The sequence below is a fragment of the Laccaria bicolor genome, genomic scaffold (genome assembly GCF_000143565.1).
Source record: "Laccaria bicolor S238N-H82 LACBIscaffold_2 genomic scaffold, whole genome shotgun sequence".
Lineage (NCBI taxonomy): Eukaryota > Fungi > Basidiomycota > Agaricomycetes > Agaricales > Hydnangiaceae > Laccaria > Laccaria bicolor.
Window position 1 is genome coordinate 2,650,208 of NW_001889873.1, and position 24,148 is coordinate 2,674,355.

Genomic DNA, 24,148 nt, shown 5'->3' on the forward strand with positions numbered 1-24,148 from the left:
TTGTTGTTATTTATTCAATCCTAAGTTGGTCATGCCCACGTGACCAACGCGTCGATTCAACCAAGTGGACACAAGTGCCTACTAACAACTACTAACTGTCACATACATCGTCTTTCCGACATGGCTACCCGTCGCCCAGCCTCCTCTCGTGCCAGGCTAAACAACAACAGCGCCGTTCCTCAACCTCCGCCACCGCGATCGCGTTCCGTCATGTCCAAAACTACTCTTTCACACACAACTGACGACGGTTCTAACAGCCTTGCGGCCTCATCCAGCAAGCAAGGCGCCTCTGACACTGCAGCCGCCAATATCCAAGTTGTTATTCGATGTCGACGTCGTTCAGATCGTGAGGTTCAGGAAAATTCACCCATCATTGTCAGCTCAGACGCTGCGAAATCCAAGGAGATATCCATAGAGGCGTCTGTCGCTCTGTCCAGTTTGGGCGTCGTAACCTTACCGCCGTCGCGAACCTATCCGTTTGACTTGGTCTTTGGTCCTGAAGCCGACCAAGCGATGATTTATCATGATGTTGTCAGTCCTATGCTTGACCAAGTGTTGATGGGATACAATTGTACGCTGTTTGCCTACGGTCAGACTGGAACTGGCAAAACGTGCGTACTTTGATTCCTTCTTCATACTGTCGCAATAATGCGAGTAACATTTAAAACAGGTATACAATGCAAGGAGACCTAACCTCTACTCCAATGGGAAACCCCTCCCCCAATGCTGGCATGATACCTCGCGTGCTTTTCCGGCTTTTTCACCAACTGGATTCCTCCCGTTCAGATTATAGTGTGAAAGTGTCGTATGTGGAGCTATACAACGAAGAACTTCGCGACTTACTCGCGAACGACCTGAGCGGCCCGATAGGCTCGATTCAACCGATGGGGATGGCCGCTAAAGACAAAGTTCCAGACAGTGGACTCAAAATATTTGATGATGCCAACAAACGCGGTGTCTTTATCCAGGGTCTTGAAGAAATTCCTGTAAAAAACTCCAAAGACGCACTAGCCCTTTTGACCAAAGGAAGTGAACGACGCCAAATTGCAGCTACCAACTTCAACGACCATTCTAGTCGATCACATTCGGTTTTCTCGATCACAGTGCACACGAAGGACACAACTCTTGGGGAAGATTTGCTTAAAATTGGCAAGCTCCACCTAGTCGATTTGGCTGGGTCAGAAAATATTGGGAGGTCAGGGGCTGAGAACAAACGAGCCCGTGAGGCCGGAATGATTAATCAAAGCCTGTTAACTCTTGGCAGAGTTATCAATGCCCTTGTGGATAAAGCCCAACATGTTCCATATCGGTGAGATGCAGCTCAATTTACAAACGAGAATCACTCATGTTGCTTATAGTGAATCGAAGCTAACTCGCCTCCTTCAAGACTCACTCGGAGGTCGTACCAAAACCTGTATTATCGCAACCATTTCCCCTGCTCGCTCGAACATCGAAGAAACTCTGTCTACGCTTGACTACGCTCTGCGGGCTAAATCCATCCGTAACAAGCCAGAGCTCAACCAGCGTATGACGAGAAACTCCCTGCTAAAGGAGTATGTTAGTGAGATTGAGCGTCTCAAAGCTGATCTCCTGGCAGCGCGAGAAAAACACGGGATATTTTTTTCAGAGGAGTCATGGAATCAGCTCAATGCTGAGCAAGAGTTGAAGCAGGCAGAAATCCTCGAGGCAAAGAAGCAGGTACAAATTGTGGAGAGTCAGATGAGAAACGTACGGGAAGAATTCGAACAAAGTATCGCCTTACTCATGAAGAAAGATAACGAGCTGAAGGAAACCAAAGAAAAGTTGAAGGAGACAGAGGACGCCCTGGTTGATCGAGAAAGAAAACTGGAGACGGCGATAGGGGCGCTGGAAGAAGAGGAGATTGTTAGAAAGACATATCAAGCCACCGAAGTGGTCCTTGATGAGGTCGCGACCGGGTTGAAACGAACCACTGCCCAGGGATTATCCGATGTTCAAAGATTGTTCGAGAAGCTCGGTAAGTGAGCGTCGCTTGTATTGCACGGTGCCACTGACCCAACGTCCAAAAAGATCGGAAGGCAAGCGTTCTGAATACAAACAAGCAGATCGTTACGAGTAACGAAAGCATCATTACATCAACAGTCGGCAATGTTGCAAATGCTCTCGCCGACTTTACTCGAGCATTTTCGCAAAGTATGAGCAAAATGCAATCCGAAACGGAACAATTTCGCTCATCGGAGCTCAAGAAATTGCTCGACCATACAGAACAGATTGATGACCAATTCCGTCGCACCCGTGAACTCTTGGATTTCATTCAGTCTCAGAATAATCTCGAGAAGGAAGGAACTGACCAGGCGTGCCGTGATCTACAACTTAATCACCAAAACTTTGAATCCGAGTTTCTTGGCCGCGTCAAAACGCTGAAAACAACCTTTGAGCAAATGTGTTGTCAAACCCTCGCTGCTGGCAATAGTCAAGCATTAGCGATGGAAACATCTCTCGACGCTCTGCATACTCTGATGGATGGCGTCTTGCGACAAGCGACAAACGACATCACTCAGGGCAGTCAAGCTATCTCGGAGGTCAAGATTTTGGCGAATACCGCCGCATCTGAAGAAATTGCACGCCTCAAACAACAGAATGAGGAGCTTAGTCGACTGTTGGATCGTGGTCGAGTGGATGCCGAAAAAGCCAAGGATGAGTTGGTGAAGCGGGTATCAGGGTTGCTGGGCGGCTTTTTGAATGAAAGGCAAGTGTTCTTGAGAACCGCAATCGAAGAAGTACAAGCCGGAAACGCGAAGGCCGGAGAGTCACATCAATTAGCGCTTGAAAAACAGCACGAGATCTGGTGCGACATGGAAAACAGAGTTGCCAGCAGTGAATCTGTTATTAACAGGACGGGCAAAGATCTGAAGCGACTAAGGGATGGTACTTTCAAAGTGAAAACCCTCTTGTGGAGATCTTACAGGTGCTGACGCATCTCTTTCTCCAGCAAGCTCAAGGCATGAGAAATACCTTGAAGAGTGGCTTGGGGGATCTTGGGAGGTCCTTGGACGACTCTATTGAATCCCATTCATCCTGGACACGCAGTCAACTCCTACTGACAATTAATTCAAGCAAAAATGGTGCGTTTTCACGCAGAGGTTCCATAAAGATGCTCAATTTTCACCGAGCAGCCTTTGAAGAACAAATTCACACTAAGCGAGCAAGGCTCGAGGCAATGGACACTTTGCAAACTGACCTTGAAACGAACCACTCCATTCTACGAGAAGGGCTTGTGTCTACGTCCCAGCATGTGGAATTATTTTCAAAGCAAATCGCATCGACGGTCAGTAGTATTTCGACTTGCGAGTTACATATCTTCATTTTGGTTTGCAGACGTCCGATTTTGGAAGAACATCCGGATCCTACCATAATGCGACAAAACGCCATCTGAATTCTATTCAACATGCAAGCTCCGCCCTTGCTGCAGAAGGTACCAAAGATGATATTCCTACTGGGACTACGCCACGTAAAAGGACTTGGAATTACGTTGATCAGTGGGAATTGACCAAGGACAGGGAAGACATCTTGAAAGCGTGGAGAGAACGGCTGGTGCCCCCAAAGGAGGCCTTGGTGGAGGATGATGAGTGCGAGGAAAATTGGGAAGTCCCTGCCTTGGTAATAACACCCGAGTGCAATGAAGTAAAGGGAGCAGGCGATGATATTGGAACAATGGGGACACTGATGGACTCTCGAAAGAGAAATGTATCCACGAGCCGGTACTCACGACGAGCACGATGACCTGTATGATTATGTAATAATATTGTCGTTAGCTCAACTCACCAGCAATTACGATGCCCGCAGGCCTACGAAGTAAAGATTCTGGATTTCTCATCGTACTCGCCAGCTCATCGATTTCCAGCTGTTATTCTCCTATCCTTTGTCCTCGCGTTGGGCTTCTTATTAATTATTTTGTCCTGCGCACTGTGGCAGAACTGGCTACCTCTACTTGTTGGTACGGTCAACCCCTGGCATTCCTAACCAGCCGACTTATTCTCCTTTCAAGCTTTGACCTTCGTTCTCGCGCCTTTGCCCAATGCGTTGTTTTCACATTGTGGCGCAGATGAATTTGCGGCAGATTATGGGGATTCAGGTGCACTTGATGTTGGACGGTTCATCACCTCGATGATCGTCGTTACAGGTTTCGCTCTCCCGACGGTGCTGGCCCATGCCAATGTTATTGACCCTAAAGCATGTGTGATGTCGGTCGCAGGAGGAGGGTATGTCATCTTCAATTTCGAATCCATCGCTTGCCCATACGAAACCTAGGCTTGTTTACGGCACTATCTTGGCCTACGCTGCGGCTTTTAGCCAGGAGGATTCTGACTACGACTGATGCATACTACATATCGTGTCTTGCAATAACACTTGTCTAAGATTAATACGTTGTCTAGTCATGGTCCAGCACAATGGCCGTCAGCTGGGCTCTCGCTGGTCCTCTCCCCATCGGAAGCGTCGTGAAAGGTCGCACCAGCGTTGAGACTTCAAACCGGCCAACAGCCAAAAAGCATAACGTCGTTACAACCTCACGAGATTCTCCGGCACTCATGCGACCAACGGCTATATCAGTGAGGGCACCTTCACACACGACGCAATCTGACGGGTCTACTTCAATATCCATCGTGAAGACCAGCGACGAATCTGAAACGTAAAGCAAGAACGGTTTAGAAGACGCAAAATCTCTGAAGTAAACGACTCATCCCACCTGACAGATTTGTAATACGTGTGCAAAGATGAATGAATTCGCTCGATTTCAGGGAGTACTTTGTACCACTCTGCTGAAGCGAAGAACCTTCGTCTTCGCACATCGCTAACCCCACCGTCACTTCGACCGTTTCCAGGCGAAGCTCCTTGAGCATTGGTAGAGTCAATCGCTGACCCCGAAGAGAAAGCTCCCCCGTTCTTACTCCTCCCGTCTGTTAACACGTTAAGGAGGAGATAATACCTTGTTGCGGATGAACCTACCTCTTGCCAATGACCACATACAGATTTAAATAGTTCTTCTCGGTACCAGAAAAGCTCTCGCTGCGTTCTAGCTTCTGCTTCAGAAAGGCTGGTTTTTGTGACGACGAACTGCCTATCCGATAGGGTAGGTATTGGACGTGAAAGTTGTTCTTCACTGAGCACAATTTTGTTGAGAGGTATCGCAAGCCTTGTACATTCTCAATAGAATCCACCTGTATGAAACGAATGATATATACCTTGACATAGATCCTGGGGGAATGGTCGCAAAGATTGATGTTACTGTTACTCCTTTTCAAGAGATTGAGTGGAAATTCTGATATGCTTTGATAAGTCACACACCATCTCGTATCCTTTCAAACTTGACATCAAATGGCAATCCATATGTATTCCGCACTTCAATAGAGAACAGACACCAGCCTGAACTTTGATCTACCACAAGCTCTTTAGTCACACCCTCCCTTGGATGAGAAGTCTTATGGGCGGTGCCTGCGTACGACGGGAAGGGAAGAATTTCCATGTTACAACATTCAAGCATGTGGTAAACCGTCACCGTCAGAGGATAAGACACTTGACGAAGGTAGAAAACCTCAGGAGCCGAGGTCTGATGGGCAAGGTGGGCATATGAAATATGTATCGTCCCGTGCGTACTAGTTTGCTGGTCAGCCCGCGTAGAAGTGGAAACACAGTGACGAACCACCCGACTTTGCCAAAACACGACAAAGTAAGCGTTAGGTTCTGATTTGGTGCGATGGGTCTGGATTCATCAGACGTCCATGAGAACACAGGTCTGTTGATGAGATCATGCTCTGTCTCGTAGGTATCATAAACAGAGAGATTTCCTTCTGCAAGAATTTGTTGCGCGTGAGCTATCGTAGAGTCTTCAAACGCGAGACGCAAGAAGTTGACAGGAATAGAAGAAATGTTATCGATTGTTAGCCGAATCGTAGAGCTATTGAAAAGCCGTCAGCGACCGGTAACTTCCCATATTCGAGAAATAAGTACCTTTCACCGTCGTATAGCATCAGTGCACCATGAGTCACAGACGTCCTACGTATTCTCAGCAAGGGTTGCTCCGGGACAACCTTGCACTCCAAAAACCGAAAGGATGGTGTAGTAGACTGCTCAATAATCCCTTGTGTAACGTTAAGCCTTCGTTCCTTGTCGCCCGCAAACGATGCCAGACCGGGATGTTTAGCACGACCGGCCTCACACGCTTGGAGACCTCTTTTGCGAAGATGCTTCTGCTCCTCTTCGTTGCTGTATAAGGGAAGAATGTATTCTCTGGAAACCCCGCCAAGGGCTTGAACAATGCATCCACGAATAGTGAGAACCCCAGATTGGAGCGCCTTGCCCGACAATATTACCTGATGGACAGAATTCGCTGGAATGACGACACGAACGCTTTCCGAATCAAATTCCACCCCGGACGTGCTAAATTGGGTCCAGCAACCGAATTCATTCTGGCAAAGGAGAGAACATACCTCAGAGAGACCTTTTCTAATTCAAGGTCGAAAATATAGGGGTTTTGCAACAAGACCAGAAAGTCCAGGTGTTCGTTTTCCACCACTAGTGATTTTTCCTGCTCTCAGACGACTTAAAATTCCAGTAATGAGGTTATATCACCTAGTTACCTTGTCCACCATTGCCTTGCGTGGGTTGTACAAAAAGGGATCGCGACCTTGTAGAAGTGGAGTTGGATCGCCAAATTTGAGTTGTATCGCTGACCAGGGCTTTTCGATGGGAAGACGAACAGAAGGCAGGCTATCCATCAAGGCGATGTAAGCAGGTTGTTGGCGAAGGCCATCATAGAAACATACGGCGCAAGCTCGATACTGATAACAGGTCGTCCTGACCAGTATTCTACAGATCTTGCGTCTCCTCGTCGGGAAGCCGTTATCAATGCCCGCGTAGACGTGGAATAAAGGTGAAACTGATCTCCGGGAGATAATACAGACTGTAGAATTTTCAAGGAAGAGAGCGCAAACTGCGCAACGGAAGGAAAGTCTGAGAGAGAGTTCTTGTCATTCCTAGGCAAGAATACGTGACATTGCTCACCAGGTAGTGCTTCTGCGACTGCAACAGCCTCTCTAACAACACCCACTTGCAGCTCAGGCCATCCGTATGGCTCCTGAAACCCTTCGATGATTTCTTCTTCATACTTCAAAATCGATTCCTTGTCATTAGCCAAAGAAGCCACCCTGTCAACCGAGTTGATCATTTGAACGGCCTCGAGGTCGATGCCCAGCACCTGACAAACATATACGAGGAGACGCAGAATACTGCCGTTCCCATCCACGCTTTCACTAAGCCTGACGCCAACATTACCCCAACCAGCCCCAACCCCAGACATAGGTTGGATGCCCAAACCTGCACTTGATGCGACACTCGAAGGGTCTGAAAACCCATCTTCCTCTCGTCCGCACACCATGAGGTCCAAAAGGCAACCCAGAACCTCACGCAATATGTATGCTTCCTTGCGCATATACCCCAAACAAGAGTATATGGAAGCCATAGCCTCAAGAATGGACACCCGTTCCCTGGGGCCCAAGTGTAGAAGCCATGGACCATGCAGTTGGGAAAGAGTGGCTGAAATAGATGAGCGAGATACTCCCGAGATAGAACTTAACCGCTCCAAATCGACCCAGGCGTCATGGTGCATACTTGACAACGTAGCTGGAAAGTATGGTCGAGTTCCAGGTTGCAACATTGCGGTAAATGCGGGCGGACCCCATCCCTTTGCTGACCAGACAGAGTAAAGGAGGAATGAGTGACGAAGAACACAGGAGCAGAACAGGTATGTCAAAAGTGAGTGGATCTGCTCCCCATCCGATGTAGACGACTTGTGATACAGAGCTGTTGCTTGAGTCAATTTCTCGCAAACTTCGACCCAGGGTTCCTTCGAAGGGACTGTGGAATCATGCTACCAAAATCAGAAGTGAGTGTGATAACAGGCGAATCAAGTCATGGAAAGACCAACTAAGCCATGTCCAGCAGACCAGGCCTCGATGATAAGAATCGTTGCCATCCCTTCGAGTGTTGCTGCATGCCACACGGAATCATTCGAGCCTCTGAAAAGCTGTATGGCTTCCATGTACCTGGCTTCGTGTCAAGACAAGGGCATAAAATGTACAAGCTCTACGCACCAGATAGTTGCGTCTTCTATCCGACCTGCCAAAAGAAAAAAATCACCGAGCACCTTGTAAAGTCTACCATGAGAAGAGCTAGTTCCAATCGTGCTCAAACGTTTTTTGGGTGCCTGGATTCCAAGGGTTGACTGGCGAAAGGCTGGACCTGACGACACATTGCGCTTCATCGGCGGTGGAGCGGTCAGATTGAAACTTGCTCTCGACATTTCGGGCTGACTATTGTGCGAAGTAAGCTGAATTGTAGAATCTCCCCTATCCAATGGTGAAGGAATGTCGGAGAGCGGGGGGAGTATTGGCATTAACGAGGCATTAAGATATTCATTTCCTAGAGGACTTTCCATTGCTTGAACCTGGGAAAAATTGGAGCGTTGAAACTTTCACCTGAATGCGTAACTCACCAGCACTCCCACTTCTCCCAGTATTTGAGAGCAAAGATCCGCCAACAAGGTGCCAATGTAAAGTTTTTTATTCCCCATCATGCTGGGTAGGACGACCAAACCTGGCGGGCATTCGGTGAGGTCAAGCGTTGTATCCCCGTCGCTTTCCTCAAACACAAAACAAGTTCTCGCAAGCGGAAAGATCGCGCCTGAGGGAAAGATATCGAGCAAGGAAGCATTAAACTGAGAAAATGTAGAAGAAAGCGTTTCCGTTTGAGAGCATGCCGCGACTCCAATTACAGCAAGTGGGAAGTGTGAAGGTCGCAAGAGCGATAAAGGCATATGCGAATGAGGAGGAGGGTGCGACGGGAAGCTCAGATGCAGGGATCCTGTCGACATTGGGCTGGGCATAAACCGAGCTAGATACGTTCCATTAGATTGCGCGTTGTTATCACGAAATGGACGTGCCTCTCTCATCTTTGCTGTCTGACGGAATATCGCCCAGCCTTAGAGTTTCGAAGCTCCGTATTTCTGCCGCATAGTCGTCAAACGATGATTGTGATATTGTACCCACCGGAAGTAGGAGAATGCGAATGTGCGCCAGTGAGGCGAAGGCATGGGTATCCATGATATCTAAGAAATGAGAATCTGGCGTCCATTTGAACCTGGTCACGTATATGTAACCTCTTGCTCACGTCCTCAAATTTCTTAAAATAACCATACGCTTCCAACTCCGTGTCTACACAATGGTGAGCATCGCGACCTCCACTTGAATAGATTCGCCTGATATCGAACAGGGTACAAGCGACAAAGCTCTTGGAGGGGTCATGTTGCTGGCAGCTTACACCGTCTTCACCTACTATACGGCCTGGGCCTTGCTTTTGGTATCTATTCTCCTTTCCACTTCCTCCGTGGCCATCTCATTCAATGAACAACATAGCCTTTCTTCCCGAAAACAAGCCAAATACACGATTGGTTTCCTTCAAGGGAGTGGGCTATCAGGTTACCTGCTGTCCTCCTTGTTCTTGGTCTGTCAGCCATTGGAGCTTTCGTGGGTTATACAATAGTCAAAGAAAACAAGAAGAAAGCACAGAAGGCAAGGTTGCGAACGGCGTGAAACAAAGTAATCCTCCTTTCTTGTTCCGTATATATTCTGCAATGGATGGTCTACGACGACTACTGGAATCGCAAGTCTTTCCGCCGCTCAACCCCTGGTTTGCCAGGTTCCCGTTTCACGTCCACAACGCGTAGTTTCTCAGTCGCGACAATGTCTTTTATGCATTGTTGCAAAAGGACGTCCGGAGAGACCTCCAAGTGGCCCTCAGATGTACCTCGAAGCGCACGAATGGCCTGTAGTGAATGGCATTACTGTAAGCATGACTAGAATACCCTGAAGTCCGACTCACTTTGCCATATGAACCTTCGCCACGGTTGAGACCCCGGAGACGATTCAGTATTGTAAGATGGGCTGTAGCTTCCAGCGTGAGCGATGCCTTCAGCGAGCACGCATAAATCACAAGTTCAGCAATAGAGGTGGACGTGAGCATTGTTAAAGTCTGTCTCTGGGTTAGCTCGTGTTGTTGTCTTTCAGGGCTATCGAGCTCCTACCGTTGATAAATTAGCTTGGGCCTCAATCTCGAGTGCGCTAAAAACATCTTCGAAAGGCGGCCATAGCTCATTCCAGACCCTAAATATCGATACCTCGCTGTCCTCTGAGAACGAAGACACTCGCTGTGCGAGCATCAGCCACAGCTTTATGGCAACATATGCATGGTTGATATCAGTCGTTGCGGATTCAGGGGAACCAAACCCAGACTGCAGATACACCCGCAAGGTCAGAACATAAACTTGGGTGAAACTGCTGAATTGCGAAAACAACATTGCTGGCCAGTCATCTCTGGGGTTAAGTAAAACTGCGAGGATGAGCATGCTCCAAGAACGGACACCGAAAATTTGTCGCGAATACTTCTGGACGCGAGAGACACATATTCAATCGTGTATGTGTGGCGTACGGTTTCGCAGCTCACCTCACTGCCGTGGCCAGAGAACCTCTGCATGATGCTGTGGTCTTCGCTGGCGGCTTGCAAAAGTAATCTTGCGACATCGACAGATACCATGCAGTCATTCTCCGTATATTCGTCAAGCCACAGGTGATGTTCAAGGAAGTGGCAGGCTCCATCAATTAGATTTGCAAAAAGTTTGGGCTGTTCAGCAGGCGACGGCGGGAAGACCGGGTGTTCTAGTTTTGTCAAGCTCTGTAAAAGCAAATGCTCAGGAACGGGCAGCTGATATCAAAGAGTGCTCCCACCCCGATGATAGATTTCAGTGTCACAGGAAGAATTCTGGCCTTGAGCCGCAAACCATCAAGGAGGATTTCGAAAAGAACGTTCACGACTGGAACAACTGAAGATGTAGAACCTTGGACCAGACCTGGATGATGATGGCATGCAGAGGCGTGGCTCAAGAGGGCGAGGCAGGCAGTGTCCACATAGAGCCTGTTCAATGCGGTCCTGAGAACTATGTTTATGGAAGGCAATAATTGCTGTAAAGTCGTGGTGAAAAAAGAGTGGTTTTATTCCTTCAGAATTTAATCCGACCTTGTAATGCCTCGGCTCACTCTGAATAAGGAGAGCCAAAATACTGACGAGAGGGGAAGGGTCCGCCTCTTCCAGCGATCCGTCGCACATACGACGAACAAGCTGTATGATGTGTTGCCCAATGACTGCGACGGTAACATTGATAAAAAAGCCGTGAGAGAGTATGAATGCTCACATGTAACATCGATATTGGACGGAGGTCGGTAAACAATATCAAGGTAAGAAAAAAGGTTATTCAGAAGGATCTGGAAGCCAGCAGGGTCGGCGTCAACAGTTCGATTGAGGGTGTCACGTAGTAAGTCCTCGCCCAGGCTCTCATTGACATACGCTTGGTCGGTTCTCCACGATTCAAAGATCTGTTTAAGAACTGCGAAGAACTTGTGTGGCAGCGGGCGCTAAAGGGGAGGAAGTATTTTTGATTTGAGGTGGAAACAGTCGCGCCATACTGACCTTCAAAAGATTGATGAACAGGCCGTCATTGCAAAAGCTGTCGATAGTTGAGCCCAAAAAATATGATCAAAACCGGCACATACGACTGGAGTGTGGTCCCGATGAGGAGCTTGCCCTGAGCAGCGAGAGCGTCTTGATTTTGGATGCTCTGAGAGTCGACAAGTTGTGTTACGTGTTCGAAAATTGTGCTGCGAAGAACGTCACAGGGAGTATCTAATAGACATTGAATGATAACTCACTAGACCACAGATCCCATGAAATTCTGGCATTGTTTGATGAAAGCCTGGCACACAGAGAGAGCGACGTGGCGAACGTCATAGCTAATGTCTTTCGATAACATTTCGACAGTTCGTAACACAGCTCGTCGCAAAATAGCCTGCTGAGGCCCTAAATGTTTGCTTTCGAAATCATGCTTGTGAATGATAATATAGACAGATTCGAGAAGACTTTTCAGCGTCAAGACTGGGAAAACCGTCAGGTCCTTTGCTGTTGCGACGATGCTGAGAGATACGTCTAAAAAGATGGACCCCACAAGGAACCTGGACTGTTCACCGATGGTGCCGAAGGTCGAAGAGGGAAGAGTGAGTAGGTGGGTGGCGTCGAGGACAGATACTAGTCCTTCGATGCAGGGGAAAGCAAGCTCTGGGATCTCTGAGACGTCGCCAAATTGCAATCGAATCGAATGAGCGTCTTCGAGTGGTAATACTGAAATGTCAGTAAACCCGATGACCCGAACGAGTTCGACTTTCAGTTTTAGCAGAGAAAACGTGTCGATTTCAACCCCGTCGGCGATCATCTGTAAACCCAGAACGATGATGGCAACCTGTATAACAGTTGTTATGGAAGACCTTTTCTGCAAAGGAGATCGACTGACCCGAAGGTGCGCCATTTCTGGATCAAACTGTGACCAAACATATATGTTAGACGCAGGGGTCTAGTCAGAACATGAATTAAACTCAACTGACGGTCGGAGACGAGATGAATGACATTGCCTACATCAGAGTCGTATTCTGTAAGCGTTTCGATGATGACATCCCACGATAAGACTAGATAGATCTAGGTCAAGCTCTGTAAGAGTGTAGAATGTCGATTTGCGGACCTCTCCAACCAGGAAAATGAGGGTGAAGCCGCAGGAGAAACGAAGCCAGTCTCAGGCGCTCAGATATCGGAGCCTTTGACATTGATTCATTCCAACATTGAGAAATTGCAAGAAGGTGAGCAGGAAGCAATGTTGCTGAGCAAGTCCGAACGGATAACCGAATCTCCTCCTTTCAAAAGATGTCAAAGGGCAACTCTTTTCAAAGGAACAAAAACCTACTTTTGGATCCGCCCACAGAGAAGTAAAGTAGCAGTAAAATGTGTCAGTAACGGTTGACCTCCACTGCCTCCCTTCGACACAAAAAACTGGACTGGTAACGTCGGACACAAAACGGAACAGACAATTTGTAGCTAAAAGGCTGTATTTGCTACCATCGTCTGATCTTCAAAAATAAAGCCCGAGGGTGGCACGTACCGTTGCTCCCAGTGATTGCTGTGTGACAAAACACCCGACAAGATATCTTGAAATAGCTCAGCGTCGACAACAAGTGTACGCAATAAGAAATTTGTCCGTATAGATGCTACGTCATGTCGCTGGATGTTGTAGAACTTCCAGGCGCTAAATCACGGTTTGAGGAAAACCTTTGCGAAGGACTTGACACATACCAGGATGCAAGAAATTTTCCATTCCGAAGAATAAAATTATCAACTTCATATGGTTCCAAAAAGGGAGAATCCATTAGGAAAGTGTTCAAAAATTTGGCTGTAAGACACAAGACCTCCTCCACAGCTGATTCCGCGTAAACTCCAAGGGCGATCAACAGCGATGGTTCGACATTGATTGGATCCACAACGTCAGAGCCTCGGACAGTCAGTTTTCTCCTGAAACTTTATATTGGACTCGCGTTAAACATGCAGATGTTGATCCACTGACCTCGAAGGAAACTCCTTTATTTCCTCCACTAAAATCATCCCAAGAGTTACAATGTGATTTCTATCACAACCGTACAATAGCAAGCAAGACGCAAGCGATTGTCGGATAATAGAAAGCCTGAAGGAATGAGTTTAGTAAAAAAGGGAGTTAATCATAATAGAAGGTCCCACGCTGGTAGCATATCTTTTGCAGACTTGAGGGATTCCAAGATGTTACGTGAGAACTGAGCATGCAAAGCGGCGAGAATTTGTTGAATATCCTGCCTTCCTAGAGATCTCAACCAAACAGAGGACAGGACCGCTTGCACCAACACCTGAACGTTGATCAATTGTTCTTGAGCCGTGACGAGGGAGCAGAATTGCATGAAGATTGCGGTCGGTATGTCAATTCCAGAACGAGAGAACAGAAGAAGCCAACGAAGGCTGATGGACAATCCTCGTGGCGTTTGATGGGCAAAGTTGACAATTACGCGGAGTGGGTCGACGGATGATGATCCAGGCTGGTTAACGGTTGGGGATGTTAGATCCATAAGGCTACTCAATCGTTGTGCAGTTCCGGCTTCATGGGATAACAGCCGGGACAGGGAAGACATGGGCTAATGAGCTTCACGTCAAGCTAATATTGTAAAAGTGACGAATAGAGGCCGACCTTCGAATACAAATTTGAAGTCGTGATAAATTCCAGCCAGCGGAGGATAACACCATCGAACACACTGAAGATGACAGAGGCATGAAAGAGTCTGAGAATCGATCGGAAAGTGTTGTCAGATTGCCTGAACAACTGTCCCAATGCAAACATCAGTACAAATAAATTGTGAGAATGAATAACCATTCTGACCTGTTCTTGATCTGCCAGGTTAGGACTGAGTATATACGGATCGAATCCTTCACCTCCCGCAAACTCGTAGCAAGTATCGTAGAGAAGATCCTTATATAGGTCAGCGTCTTGATTGTGCAAGGCAAGCAGCCAAGGAAGAACGTATTGTGTCGTTAATAATCGTCTAACTGCGATATAATCGCCGCTATTGCTGGAAGTAGATGTTGTTCCAGGGCGCAAACTTTTCGAGAAAGGCCACGATGTTATTGATCTCAGTCGAGGAAAAGCGTCCTTTTTGGCTACGAAGTCCCTGAGCACGGTTGCCAGGTTATCATCCTAATGCCAACATCAGTACGCGTGGTATAAGGTCAGTTTCTCTTCCCCCACCTCAGCTAATACCCAGTAAATGACACTTCTGCCGACCCTCTTCAATCCGTACTCCGACATCAAGCCGTTGGGCCACAGCTTGCGTACGACAAGGAGGAGGGCGAACTCGTTCACCGACAGGTCCAGATCGGCGAGACACGACTCAACTGCAGAAACGAGAGTTTCCACATCCGTTGATAAATCGAGCCCAAGGGGTAAGGGAAATATACATCCAACATTCTGATCCGTTCTAAAATTATCGAATGGATAAGGGCTCTGATCCACCCGATCGAAGAAGGCAAGATGGTCCAGATGTCGTAAGATAAGCTTTGCAGCCCCAATCGAGCGTACGTTGAACTCGGTGTCCAAAACCTCTCGCAGATGCGACAAAGGTAAAAGTTCGTAAGGGTGGGCGTCTATGTGCGTGGAATCGGGAAGTTGGTCGAGTTGAGCGACATTCAGCAAGTCTGATGACGGTGGATCCGGAGTGGCTAACAGAGGTGCCTTCAAGGATGTTGATATGTAGACAAGGTTGGAAAGATCGAACATTATTGAATGTTTAGACGACAACAAAGAGTTTTCCTCTATGTATTCCTTTGTAGCCGCTGAGCAAGGCAGATTATTTGAAGCTAGACGATCCATATAGACTTTCAGCGCTCGATGCAACTCAAATTCATCGACTTTGTAGTTTTTGGTATGAGCCACATTCTTGCCATTCTGCAGAACAACAATGGAACCTAAAGCGATTCCGTTGGTAAGAATTTGCAGTTGAGTTTCTAAAACGCCACAGGAAATGGAAACTTCTTCATAGCCGAGTAGTTCTGAGCCTTCTTGTGTGAGAAAAATGTCGGCAAAGTATTCAAGACAGGTCCGTCTCAAAGTTTGCCATTCAATCACCATATGCCTCGAGGTGATTTTGGCCGTACCACATTCCGCTATGGTGGAGGACAAACAGGTAGCATGTACACACAACGAGCATGTGTCACACTTCATTCCTTGGGCCGCACATCCCCAAAGTGGATCCCGGCAGACGTAGCAAAGGCAAATATTGAAAAGGTTGACCTGCCTAAAAGCGTGATGATTTTCATGGATAATACCTGCGTTGTTAGCCCCTCCTTCAAAATTTGTAGAAAACCGATACATGGCCACTCGTTGCACGTTGGAGTCGGTCTCCATCTCATACTGGATGAGGTGATTTCCCTCCGGATAGTCATAACAGTCAAAATGAACGGCACACATGCAGAAAGGACATAACAGCCCAAATCCGTAGATGGCTTTGGTGCATGAACGACAGTCATGCTGAGAACTACCATCAAAGCTGACCCAATCGTCCCTGTGAATAAACTTCCATGGCAAAAATCGGTGGTCGTCTGCCTGCTTGCGAGTCCACGCTGGTTGTCCGAGAACCCCGTTGTGTTCCAGGAAAAGGGGACCACTGATCGTGGCATGCCCGGTGGCTTTAGGCCAATGCATAGCCAGATAAGTCACAGCGAGTTTTCTTGACTTCGAATCGTGATATGCCACAACTTGGAATAGATCGTTGTACGCGTCGACCTTCAAGGTCAAAATTAAGTCGAGAAGCCTGTAGAAGCGATAGGGCAGATCACTGTGGCTTTCGGAAGGGTGTTCAATGTCAACACATTCCAAAATTGCCGCCAGAAGCGGAGAAACTAGAGAAGCTAGATGGTACATATGTAGGCCTTGGTGTGGGGCGCTGGTAGATCGGACTTTCAAAGTAGGTTTGAATCGAGAAGCCTCCCTCCCGTCGTCATCTTCGACGCCGTCAACATGAATGGCCACAACCGAAGCACCCACATCCTCTGGATAATTAATTTGGTTCTATTAGCGATATATTTTATTTATTTCAGTCTCGGAGAGCTAGATGTTCCCTCACCTTGGTCAAGCGGGGTGGCATCAATTTCCTCAACGCCCTGCATTTGCCTAAGGTGCTGAAGGGCTGGCCTGATGAGATTTTCCTCAAAGAAAGACAATAAACGAGGATGCAACTCTGGGTGGAAGGTCGAAAATGTTGGAATCACGGCAAACCCGATCTGGGAAATAACGCGTGGATCGTGGCGATTTGCGTGAATAAGAAGCTGCGCGACATTTATAGTTAGAGCCTGCAACGCGTTCGGAGGACGAGATGGCCGGGGAGAAATGATCTTGTATCGGCAATCTTCCGCGACGACAGAAGTCAAAACTGAGAGGCACAAGGATAGTAACTCAGGAACTTGCATCGCCTCCGGAGAGCGGGTACGTTTTCCACCATGAAAGCTGGCTCTTGACCTGCGGAATGGAGAAGAGCTTCTTTCACCCGCAGCATTTGTGACCTCCTGCAAGACAGAGCTAAGGATCACACAATACACATAAATTATAAAATGATAAATGCCGCGGAAAAGTTTACCTTTCGTCAAATATGCGCCAGCCCTGCGAGACAGACATGATTAACACGTCTTTGAGCTGTACCATTAGTTCAAAGGTGGCATCCGTCGAAAAGATGTTGTCCGCGTCATGCTCGAGGCCATCTTGAAGCGCAGATTCTCTATCAATACCTGAATTTTGTCCTAAACTCTTGATCCTCACAGCATCTTTGAGGCTTTCGACTAGCAAATCTAAGCCGCTGTCGCTCCCAGAACGACCTGCATTACTAATGACGTGGGATATTGGTGAAGGTTTCCTGCGATTCGACAACTGAGTTAGAACATGGGAAAGTAGCTTGCGGGATTCGCTTCTTGCTCTTGAATTAGAATTTGAAATTTGGGGTGGCAAGATATTAGAAGGCACTTCTGCGCTTGGTGACAAGGAGAGCCGGAAAGACGGAAGAGTTGGCCCTCGGCGCGACACGGGAGGATCTGTCTCCAACAATGCGTATTGATCATCTTGGAATTCTCGGGTAAAACTGGTATCTATGGGTGAAGGGGGTTTTCGTCGTGTTGAGTCCGAACTTGCCATTGACAAGGGTGCTGGAAAGGTACATAATTACAAGTGGACGTTGATCATGATTACGTAGATACTCTTACCAGACCATCACTACGGTCTCCACCATTTCTTACCCAATTCTTACCCGTCTCTGATGCCTCCAAAGAAGAAGAAAACACCGGCCCGTCTTAAGCAAACCACGTTAATCAACTTGACCACACTCTCTCCGAAACGCACTAGGTCCACCCAAGCCCTAAGTTCTGATCCTGGAAAACAGAATAACGCAGATGATTCTTCTTCCGAAGATATTGGTGCTCTCAAGTTTGAAGCCAAAGTATCGACGGGAAGCGATCCAGAAACAGCGGATAATTTAAATTTTGGAGGAGTCAGACGCAAACGTCTGTCCCGCGTCGTCAGCGACAGCGATTCTGAACATGACTCAGGACAAGATCCAGCCTCAAATTCGTCTGCAAAGCCTTCGTCTCGTCGGCGTCGTGAAGTTAAAGAAGGAAACGGCGGCAATATTGGTGAGGACGACAAGCCCAGCAAGCGACGCCGACTTTTAAAGGGACGCCGTGCACAAACGAGTCCTGCAGAAGAGGATGAGGATGAAAGGTTTGATGAGGTCGATGACAAGTGTACTCTCATGCTTTATTTATTTAGATAACAATTCAACCGATTTTTTAGATATTGTGGAAAATCGTTTTCGTGCCCGCGACAAAAAAACCGCTTTTCAGCGTAACCTCGAAAGGCTTCAATGTAAGATTACTTTCTCTGGTGCCAAGCATTGCATACAATTGTGTTTCAGTGCGGAAACGCGGACAGGTATCACCATCAGCGTCTTCTCATGACGAAGAAGAGAGCGACAAAGAGCGACCATTCGCAGGTGCCAAACCCCACATTGACCACGGCAGCCCGAGCCAACTTTCGTCTGACTCCGAAAATTCTTCCGATTTCATCGTTGAAGATGACGGGATGGCCATGCCACAGTTGCCGACTGAGTTTAGCATGGAATCGCATCAAGATCTCTCTCACCAGTTCAAGAAGATTTTTCAGTTTTTCGTACATATCGCTGTACAATCTCCGCAAGATCGTCGTTCTTTCATGGCCAAGCAGTTGCGAGGTGAATATCTTATTATTATCGCGGGTTTAGGCTTTGAAACGAACTTCAATTCCAGACGAAGAGTATTTTTCCGTGCCGCTGCAAGTCCTCAGACGAAAGATTTTAGGCTTGAGGGACTCTTTAGTCGCTTCCTCCGTGTGGAGACCAGATTTCAAAAAGGCACTAGAAAAATTCCCAAACCTGGATATAGTCCCTCTTGAATTTTCTGTTCCATATTGTGATGCTTGCCACCTCGGCCGCAGGACATCAACGCTGCTAGGAAGACTGAGCGGAAACCCGTGTGAAAGATCAGGGTTCAACGATAAGGATGTAAGTTCGGACTGGAACGCTCCTGAGACACTGACTGTTCTTCTCCAACAAGGATACTGAAAGTGAAGAGACTCTGGAATTCCATTTGGGACGCTTCTGCGCCAAGCGGACACGGATTTTCCACGAGTTTTCACACTGGGAGGTTAGTGTCAACGCGTTGTGCTGGTGAATAAGACTAACAAACCGCACTAACTAGAACGCCCTCTTTCTATGCGTTTGTCGAGAGATTGAGGAACTCCGTGGAGCGAGTCAGACTAGGGGATTTTATCGAGTCGCTTACATGGGGGGCAAGCAGCCTCCAGACGACCTCGGAGATGCTGATGGAATATGTGAATGGCTAGACGAACGACAGTTGATAGAAATTGAATGGGAAAAGATCAAGACGTTGATGGAAAGTGCGAGGCATCTTGAAATGTCGGCAAGAAAGGGTGAAAATGTAGAGTAGTCGTAGATAAGATAAGATGTGACTTTACTGTGACGCTGCATTGTGCTAACTTTGAACTGATTCATGTCCTTCTCTCCTTACGCTCCTCCAGCTGGAAGCCATCCTCCTCCATCAACCACGACTTACCCATATGGCACGTACGCTCCACCTCACGGTGCTTATGGACATCCAGCTCCAGGCGCATACCCGTATCAGGCTACTGGCGTGACTGGATACGGTTGGCCAACCTATCCATACAGCTACGTTCCACAGCCTGCTCCGCATATCCAACGACTTCCTCAACCATCTAACCAAGTAGCTGCGCAAACACTGGCGCCTCCTCCAGTGACACCCAGAGCCACCACCACGCTTCCCACATACACCTCCAACTATCCCAGAGAAAACGTAACATTGTCTAGCATCGGAAGTCTTACAGGTCGTGGTTCAAGGAAACAATCCAATCTTAGAGGCCTTTTTAACAAAGAATGTGCGACAAGACAGTTGGGTTTATCAGAACTCTCCCATAACCTGCTTCACTAGTGAAAAACCTTATGTATGGATTTGGAGATGACCGAAACCCGTCAAACGATACTGTGAACGTAATGGAGGAAATTTTGATTGAGTATATTACTGATGTTGTCAGTTTCTCCTCACCTCGTCTATGTATTCTGTGCTAACATTAGTCCCCAGTGCCAGACTGCTGGGGGGGCATCACGAAAAGCTCGGCTGTCCATTGAAGATCTTCGAAGAGCACTGTCGCGGCCTGCAGATGCAAAGAAACTTGCGAGATTAGAGGAGCTGTTGTTTATGCAAGAAGATATCAAACGCGCTCGCGCTCAGTTTGAGGAGTCTGACATACATAACCCAAAGCAGTTCTGAATACGTATCTCATGCCCTTTTTTGTGAGCCAAGTTACATTTTCACCGAGACATTATCAACAGGGACTATTACAATATTTCTGGACTTCGGCCTTTCTATACCTCCACTCCCCCGTATCGAGATGAATTCGAGCGATTGGGGTTGGATATGAGGCCATGTTCTTATACATAGCTGAAGGAAGCACATAATCCATTATTCTTCCATGTCTTCGTCACTCTTATTTTGGGTGTCTTCTTGTTCACCTTGTTGTGCGTTACGACCTTGAACGCCTGGGTACCGGTGAGCCAGGTTATTGAAAGGCAAATCACGAAACGAACCTCCGCTTTGAGCCAAAGGCTTAACGTGCTGCTGTAACCATTCTTCCGACTCCCAAACTGAACATAGTCAAAATAATGTCAAGGGAAAGAGACGACGACACATACTAGCTCTGTTGCTAGATGCTTCTAGCTGGCCTTTCATTGGCCTTGCCAGGTTTACTTTTATGACCCGTCCATGCAACTCGTTCATGTCCATGTTGTCGATTGCATCTTGGGCATCTGAGGACGAGCCGTAGGTGACAAACGCGAATCCCCGATGTTTAGCCTCTGTGTGAAGTTAGGCGGAAGCGAGGTTGATTCACCATAAAATTATAACGAACGAGATTGTTGTGATTGATTTGTGACTGCAGAGGGAAGCTGGACTTGCACGATCTCTCCTGTAATTCGAAGACGGGGTAAGTGTGGGCAGCGGTGTGGACCAAGCAGCTCACCAAAGGTCGAGAAACTTTGGTAAATTGCAGTTTCATCGATATCATCGCTGATACCTCCTACAAATACGGTTTTCTTTGACTTGGTGCCTTGCTCCATAGGCTATGTGCTCCAAATGTGCAAAAAATCCAATGGGCCAAAGCTGGGAAACAAGTCGCACGATGGGCGGGGCAAGTTGTCCTAACGAGGTGCGTTTGTCCCACAGCGATGCTCATCAACTTTCAAGTCTCTAGGCCACTCGCTTTATCGGGAAGATCATTCTCTTCCAAACCGACTCCTGTTTATATAACCTCGACGTTAGACTAGATGCTGCTGTTCCTGCTTTTTTCTCTCCCGTATGCCAGGCCCAATCTTTGCCGCTGATCTCAGTTACGACGTCCCACCCTCTCCCGCTTCGTCGGACTCCTCTTTCGACGAAGACGACGTCAACCGACGTGTCACTCCATACTGGCAAAAATATAGCTGTGTCTTCAAGTCTAGAGGACTCCAGCTTGATACCGTCCGGGACGTGAAACTTTTTTATCAACGCCACTCCAAAGAAGAGACCGTGTCATCGCACCTTTTCTACCCGATGCCCTTCTCAGAATGTCGTGGCGAGAAAGGTTTTATTGACGACGACGCTCTGTGCCCAGATGCGGGCTTGGTAAGTCACCTTCGGGTGTAGCGCAGCTACTCACATACTTTTCTTAGCCTGATAACTTGTTCCGAGGAACTCGAGTATGCGACCAAAAAAAGTTCGTAGCAAAGGCTGTCCACATATATAGTCGCGAGTACGACGTTATCCGTCTACTTTCGCAGCCTCCCCTCAACCAAAATCCGATGAACCACACAATACGTTAGTGTTATCCGGTTAATGCGATATACAATGAAACATATCTTTTATTTAGCTGTTCTTGATCTTTTTGGCGTTCCCGAGGATCAGATCGCTTTCATCGTGATGGAGGAATGGTCTTCACAGCTTATACCTGACTCTGGCCCATGCTGCCTTCGACTTTTTCTTGCTTCTTTAAGGCAGTGCATTGAGGTAACACTTCACAATCATAAGTTGCTGGTAGTGCTTGAAACTTTTTCTTTAGCATGCCCTGTTTATGCATATGCATCACATTGCACATTTGGATATATCATTGCGAAATCTGTTAACAGACTACGAAGGTCATTACGCCTACATCGATTACGAACTCAGTCGGCGGTTCGATGGCGTTTTAGATCCTCTTGTCCAAGGGTACCGTGGAACTGAGATACCACCTGAATGCGAACGTGGGGAGTGCAGTGACCCATATAAGATCGACATTTGGGCGCTGGGTGTCCTCGTTTTGCGTGCTTGCAAGGTCAGTCTGCCCCGTAGGATATTTCTCACCGCTGATCCATCGCGGTTCTTTGTTCAGCTGACGGGTTACAATGTTCCGGAACTCATGCAGCTCATACGGCCTATGTTGCACGAGGACCCACGGCATCGCCCACCTTTATCCTCTGTTCTTCGGGCGTTTGATAGAATGGTGCTTTCCATCGGAGACTCCCGACTCAACTCTACATGTTCCTGTTCACATTGACTATTATATACGATACATCGTCAAACACTTAACCTATTCACGTAATCAGGACATATTGGTATCCATAGTATTGGCATTTGACTCTCTTGCGTCTTCTTCTACTCTCCGTTGTTTCCTCTGAAGATATCGTTCCCGTGCGCTCTCCACATCAACTTCAGTGTTTCGCTTGGCGACTATTCGCCGTATCGCTTCTTCATCGGCCTCTCTCTGCTCCTTCTGTGACCGTTCTCGCTCAGCTTCCAGCTGTTGCTGGATCTCTCTGGCCCTACGCTCATTAATTTCCCTCCGAGTTGCCGCAACTCCCACTGCTCGATGAGTCGGTGCTGCATCCGCCGGCTTCTGCTGAGCCTTTTGCAAACCAAGTCGCCGTGTGTTGGGCAATGACAGGTTGAGACCAGCCGCCAAAAGGTCCCGCTTATCAACAATTTGGTTGTCGTCATTAAGCTCTACTTCTTTACCTTGCTCTCTGGCGAGTCTCGCGAGCTCTACATCCGATGTGGGTGTAAAATTCGCCGGTTTAGTTATTGTCAAGTTAGGAGTGGGCCCTTGAGGGCCAATAACACGTTTCTGAGTTGCAGCAACGGTTGCGTCATGATTTTTTTCTGACTCCTCGAGAAGTTTGCGGTAAAAATGGGCCATTCCCGTTGATGAACCATCTTGTTTTTTCCGCAGTTCTGATATGCCCGTTGAGTTTCTGGCAAGGAAAACAGCGTCATATAGTACATACCTTCCCTTGCATTTTCTTCCTCTTCTGCTCTGCGAACCTCAGCCATCTGATCCTTATAGGCCTGAGTGACGAACGACTCCTTGTCCTTGAATTCATCGCCTTCAGTATCACGTTCCAATTGCATCATTTTCTCTTCCGCACGGAGATAATCGAGCTTGCGAGTAGCAGCAGATGTAAGTAAACTGTGAATATATTTTGGCTGTTGAGCTCTTAGAAATGTAATACGCTGGTCAGCATGTAAGATCACTTACCTTGCGTTGCGTTGCGTCCACTTCTTTGGCTTCCTTCTGTCTCTGCTTAGCCTCCTGCATCTTGTCCCAAACCTCATCATATTGGTAAACGGTGTTGTCGACTCTCTTCTCTGCTTCGATGCGCTTCCTTATGGCTTTTGAAGCCTCAACGTGGGGTAACTGAAGTGTATCATCGTTTCCTTCCTCTTCGGTGGCGAAGAGGGACGGTAGCTTGGTAGACGCAGTCGCAACAGGCGCAGGCTTTGATTTAGTTAGGGTAAATGAGAGTTTCATGCTTTTGTATGCAACCTGAAGTGACAGTCATTTCCAACACGTCACAGCAATAAACTCAGGGCAAGGAGTGTCAGGGTTTGTAAAACCATATGTACAATAATTTATCTCATATTCTATGTTATTATCTAGGTGATGCCAAGTCCGTAGTGGGTAACAATGTCCAAGGATAGCTAGAGTGTCCGCAGCCTGAAGCAAGAGGAGATCATGGGCGTGCTGAATCGAAAGGTCAGTTTGATT

At 47.5% G+C, this 24,148-nt stretch overlaps 11 protein-coding genes across 11 annotated transcripts; 6 read left to right on the plus strand and 5 right to left on the minus strand.

The window, feature by feature from the left end:
• Positions 1-120: 120 nt before the first annotated feature.
• LACBIDRAFT_322200 (kinesin-like protein) lies at positions 121-3,639 on the plus strand (the record flags this gene model as incomplete). The annotated part of the gene is made up of 6 exons (XM_001874827.1): positions 121-611; positions 671-1,309; positions 1,359-1,996; positions 2,050-2,947; positions 3,121-3,307; positions 3,358-3,639. Coding segments are annotated over 6 exons (3,135 nt in total), but the record flags the coding sequence as incomplete, so codon positions are not given.
• A 160-nt stretch (positions 3,640-3,799) lies between these two features.
• On the plus strand, positions 3,800-4,401 carry LACBIDRAFT_181878 (uncharacterized protein). Its single transcript, XM_001874828.1, has 4 exons — positions 3,800-3,834; positions 3,884-3,976; positions 4,028-4,241; positions 4,291-4,401. The coding sequence occupies exons 1-4, from the start codon at positions 3,816-3,818 to the stop codon at positions 4,355-4,357; spliced, it is 393 nt and encodes a 130-aa protein (XP_001874863.1). The 5' UTR covers positions 3,800-3,815; the 3' UTR covers positions 4,358-4,401.
• Positions 4,402-4,685: 284 nt separating this feature from the next.
• LACBIDRAFT_399529 (transport protein particle complex subunit) lies at positions 4,686-8,851 on the minus strand (the record flags this gene model as incomplete). Its single annotated transcript, XM_001875365.1, has 12 exons — positions 4,686-4,937; positions 4,987-5,173; positions 5,223-5,274; positions 5,326-5,633; positions 5,681-5,935; positions 5,989-6,417; positions 6,468-6,565; positions 6,618-6,747; positions 6,804-7,906; positions 7,964-8,081; positions 8,130-8,482; positions 8,531-8,851. The coding sequence occupies 12 exons, from the start codon at positions 8,849-8,851 to the stop codon at positions 4,686-4,688; spliced, it is 3,606 nt and encodes a 1,201-aa protein (XP_001875400.1).
• Positions 8,852-9,336: 485 nt separating this feature from the next.
• Positions 9,337-9,626, plus strand: LACBIDRAFT_244765 (uncharacterized protein; the record flags this gene model as incomplete). Its single annotated transcript, XM_001874829.1, has 2 exons — positions 9,337-9,393; positions 9,450-9,626. 2 exons carry the CDS (start codon positions 9,337-9,339, stop codon positions 9,624-9,626), a joined length of 234 nt encoding a protein of 77 aa, XP_001874864.1.
• Positions 9,627-9,685: 59 nt separating this feature from the next.
• LACBIDRAFT_322203 (uncharacterized protein) lies at positions 9,686-12,737 on the minus strand (the record flags this gene model as incomplete). Its single annotated transcript, XM_001875366.1, has 13 exons — positions 9,686-9,859; positions 9,916-10,002; positions 10,118-10,477; positions 10,537-10,764; positions 10,818-11,026; positions 11,127-11,231; positions 11,282-11,501; positions 11,557-11,593; positions 11,640-11,744; positions 11,796-12,379; positions 12,431-12,447; positions 12,522-12,602; positions 12,656-12,737. 13 exons carry the CDS (start codon positions 12,735-12,737, stop codon positions 9,686-9,688), a joined length of 2,289 nt encoding a protein of 762 aa, XP_001875401.1.
• Positions 12,738-13,679: 942 nt separating this feature from the next.
• On the minus strand, positions 13,680-17,152 carry LACBIDRAFT_322204 (uncharacterized protein; the record flags this gene model as incomplete). Its single annotated transcript, XM_001875367.1, has 6 exons — positions 13,680-14,123; positions 14,177-14,308; positions 14,366-14,680; positions 14,732-16,530; positions 16,605-17,056; positions 17,115-17,152. 6 exons carry the CDS (start codon positions 17,150-17,152, stop codon positions 13,680-13,682), a joined length of 3,180 nt encoding a protein of 1,059 aa, XP_001875402.1.
• A 631-nt stretch (positions 17,153-17,783) lies between these two features.
• Positions 17,784-19,506, plus strand: LACBIDRAFT_306006 (uncharacterized protein; the record flags this gene model as incomplete). The annotated part of the gene is made up of 6 exons (XM_001874830.1): positions 17,784-18,267; positions 18,317-18,388; positions 18,438-18,752; positions 18,808-19,061; positions 19,114-19,203; positions 19,258-19,506. 6 exons carry the CDS (start codon positions 17,784-17,786, stop codon positions 19,504-19,506), a joined length of 1,464 nt encoding a protein of 487 aa, XP_001874865.1.
• A 63-nt stretch (positions 19,507-19,569) lies between these two features.
• LACBIDRAFT_306007 (uncharacterized protein) lies at positions 19,570-20,364 on the plus strand (the record flags this gene model as incomplete). Its single annotated transcript, XM_001874831.1, has 3 exons — positions 19,570-19,972; positions 20,026-20,123; positions 20,176-20,364. The coding sequence occupies 3 exons, from the start codon at positions 19,570-19,572 to the stop codon at positions 20,362-20,364; spliced, it is 690 nt and encodes a 229-aa protein (XP_001874866.1).
• Positions 20,365-20,556: 192 nt separating this feature from the next.
• On the minus strand, positions 20,557-21,209 carry LACBIDRAFT_306008 (uncharacterized protein; the record flags this gene model as incomplete). Its single annotated transcript, XM_001875368.1, has 4 exons — positions 20,557-20,633; positions 20,682-20,738; positions 20,787-20,948; positions 21,002-21,209. 4 exons carry the CDS (start codon positions 21,207-21,209, stop codon positions 20,557-20,559), a joined length of 504 nt encoding a protein of 167 aa, XP_001875403.1.
• A 238-nt stretch (positions 21,210-21,447) lies between these two features.
• On the plus strand, positions 21,448-22,660 carry LACBIDRAFT_306009 (uncharacterized protein; the record flags this gene model as incomplete). The annotated part of the gene is made up of 5 exons (XM_001874832.1): positions 21,448-21,753; positions 21,801-21,945; positions 21,998-22,134; positions 22,187-22,438; positions 22,496-22,660. 5 exons carry the CDS (start codon positions 21,448-21,450, stop codon positions 22,658-22,660), a joined length of 1,005 nt encoding a protein of 334 aa, XP_001874867.1.
• Positions 22,661-22,705: 45 nt separating this feature from the next.
• Positions 22,706-23,911, minus strand: LACBIDRAFT_306010 (uncharacterized protein; the record flags this gene model as incomplete). The annotated part of the gene is made up of 3 exons (XM_001875369.1): positions 22,706-23,334; positions 23,388-23,586; positions 23,639-23,911. 3 exons carry the CDS (start codon positions 23,909-23,911, stop codon positions 22,706-22,708), a joined length of 1,101 nt encoding a protein of 366 aa, XP_001875404.1.
• Positions 23,912-24,148: the final 237 nt, after the last annotated feature.

Bases quoted from the DNA above. Each gene is read 5' to 3' on its own strand.
- LACBIDRAFT_181878 (XM_001874828.1), top strand. The intron at 3,977-4,027 runs GTACGGTCAACC...TCTCCTTTCAAG, and splicing joins CTGGCTACCTCTACTTGTTG to CTTTGACCTTCGTTCTCGCG. The intron at 4,242-4,290 runs GTATGTCATCTT...TACGAAACCTAG, and splicing joins ATGTCGGTCGCAGGAGGAGG to GCTTGTTTACGGCACTATCT.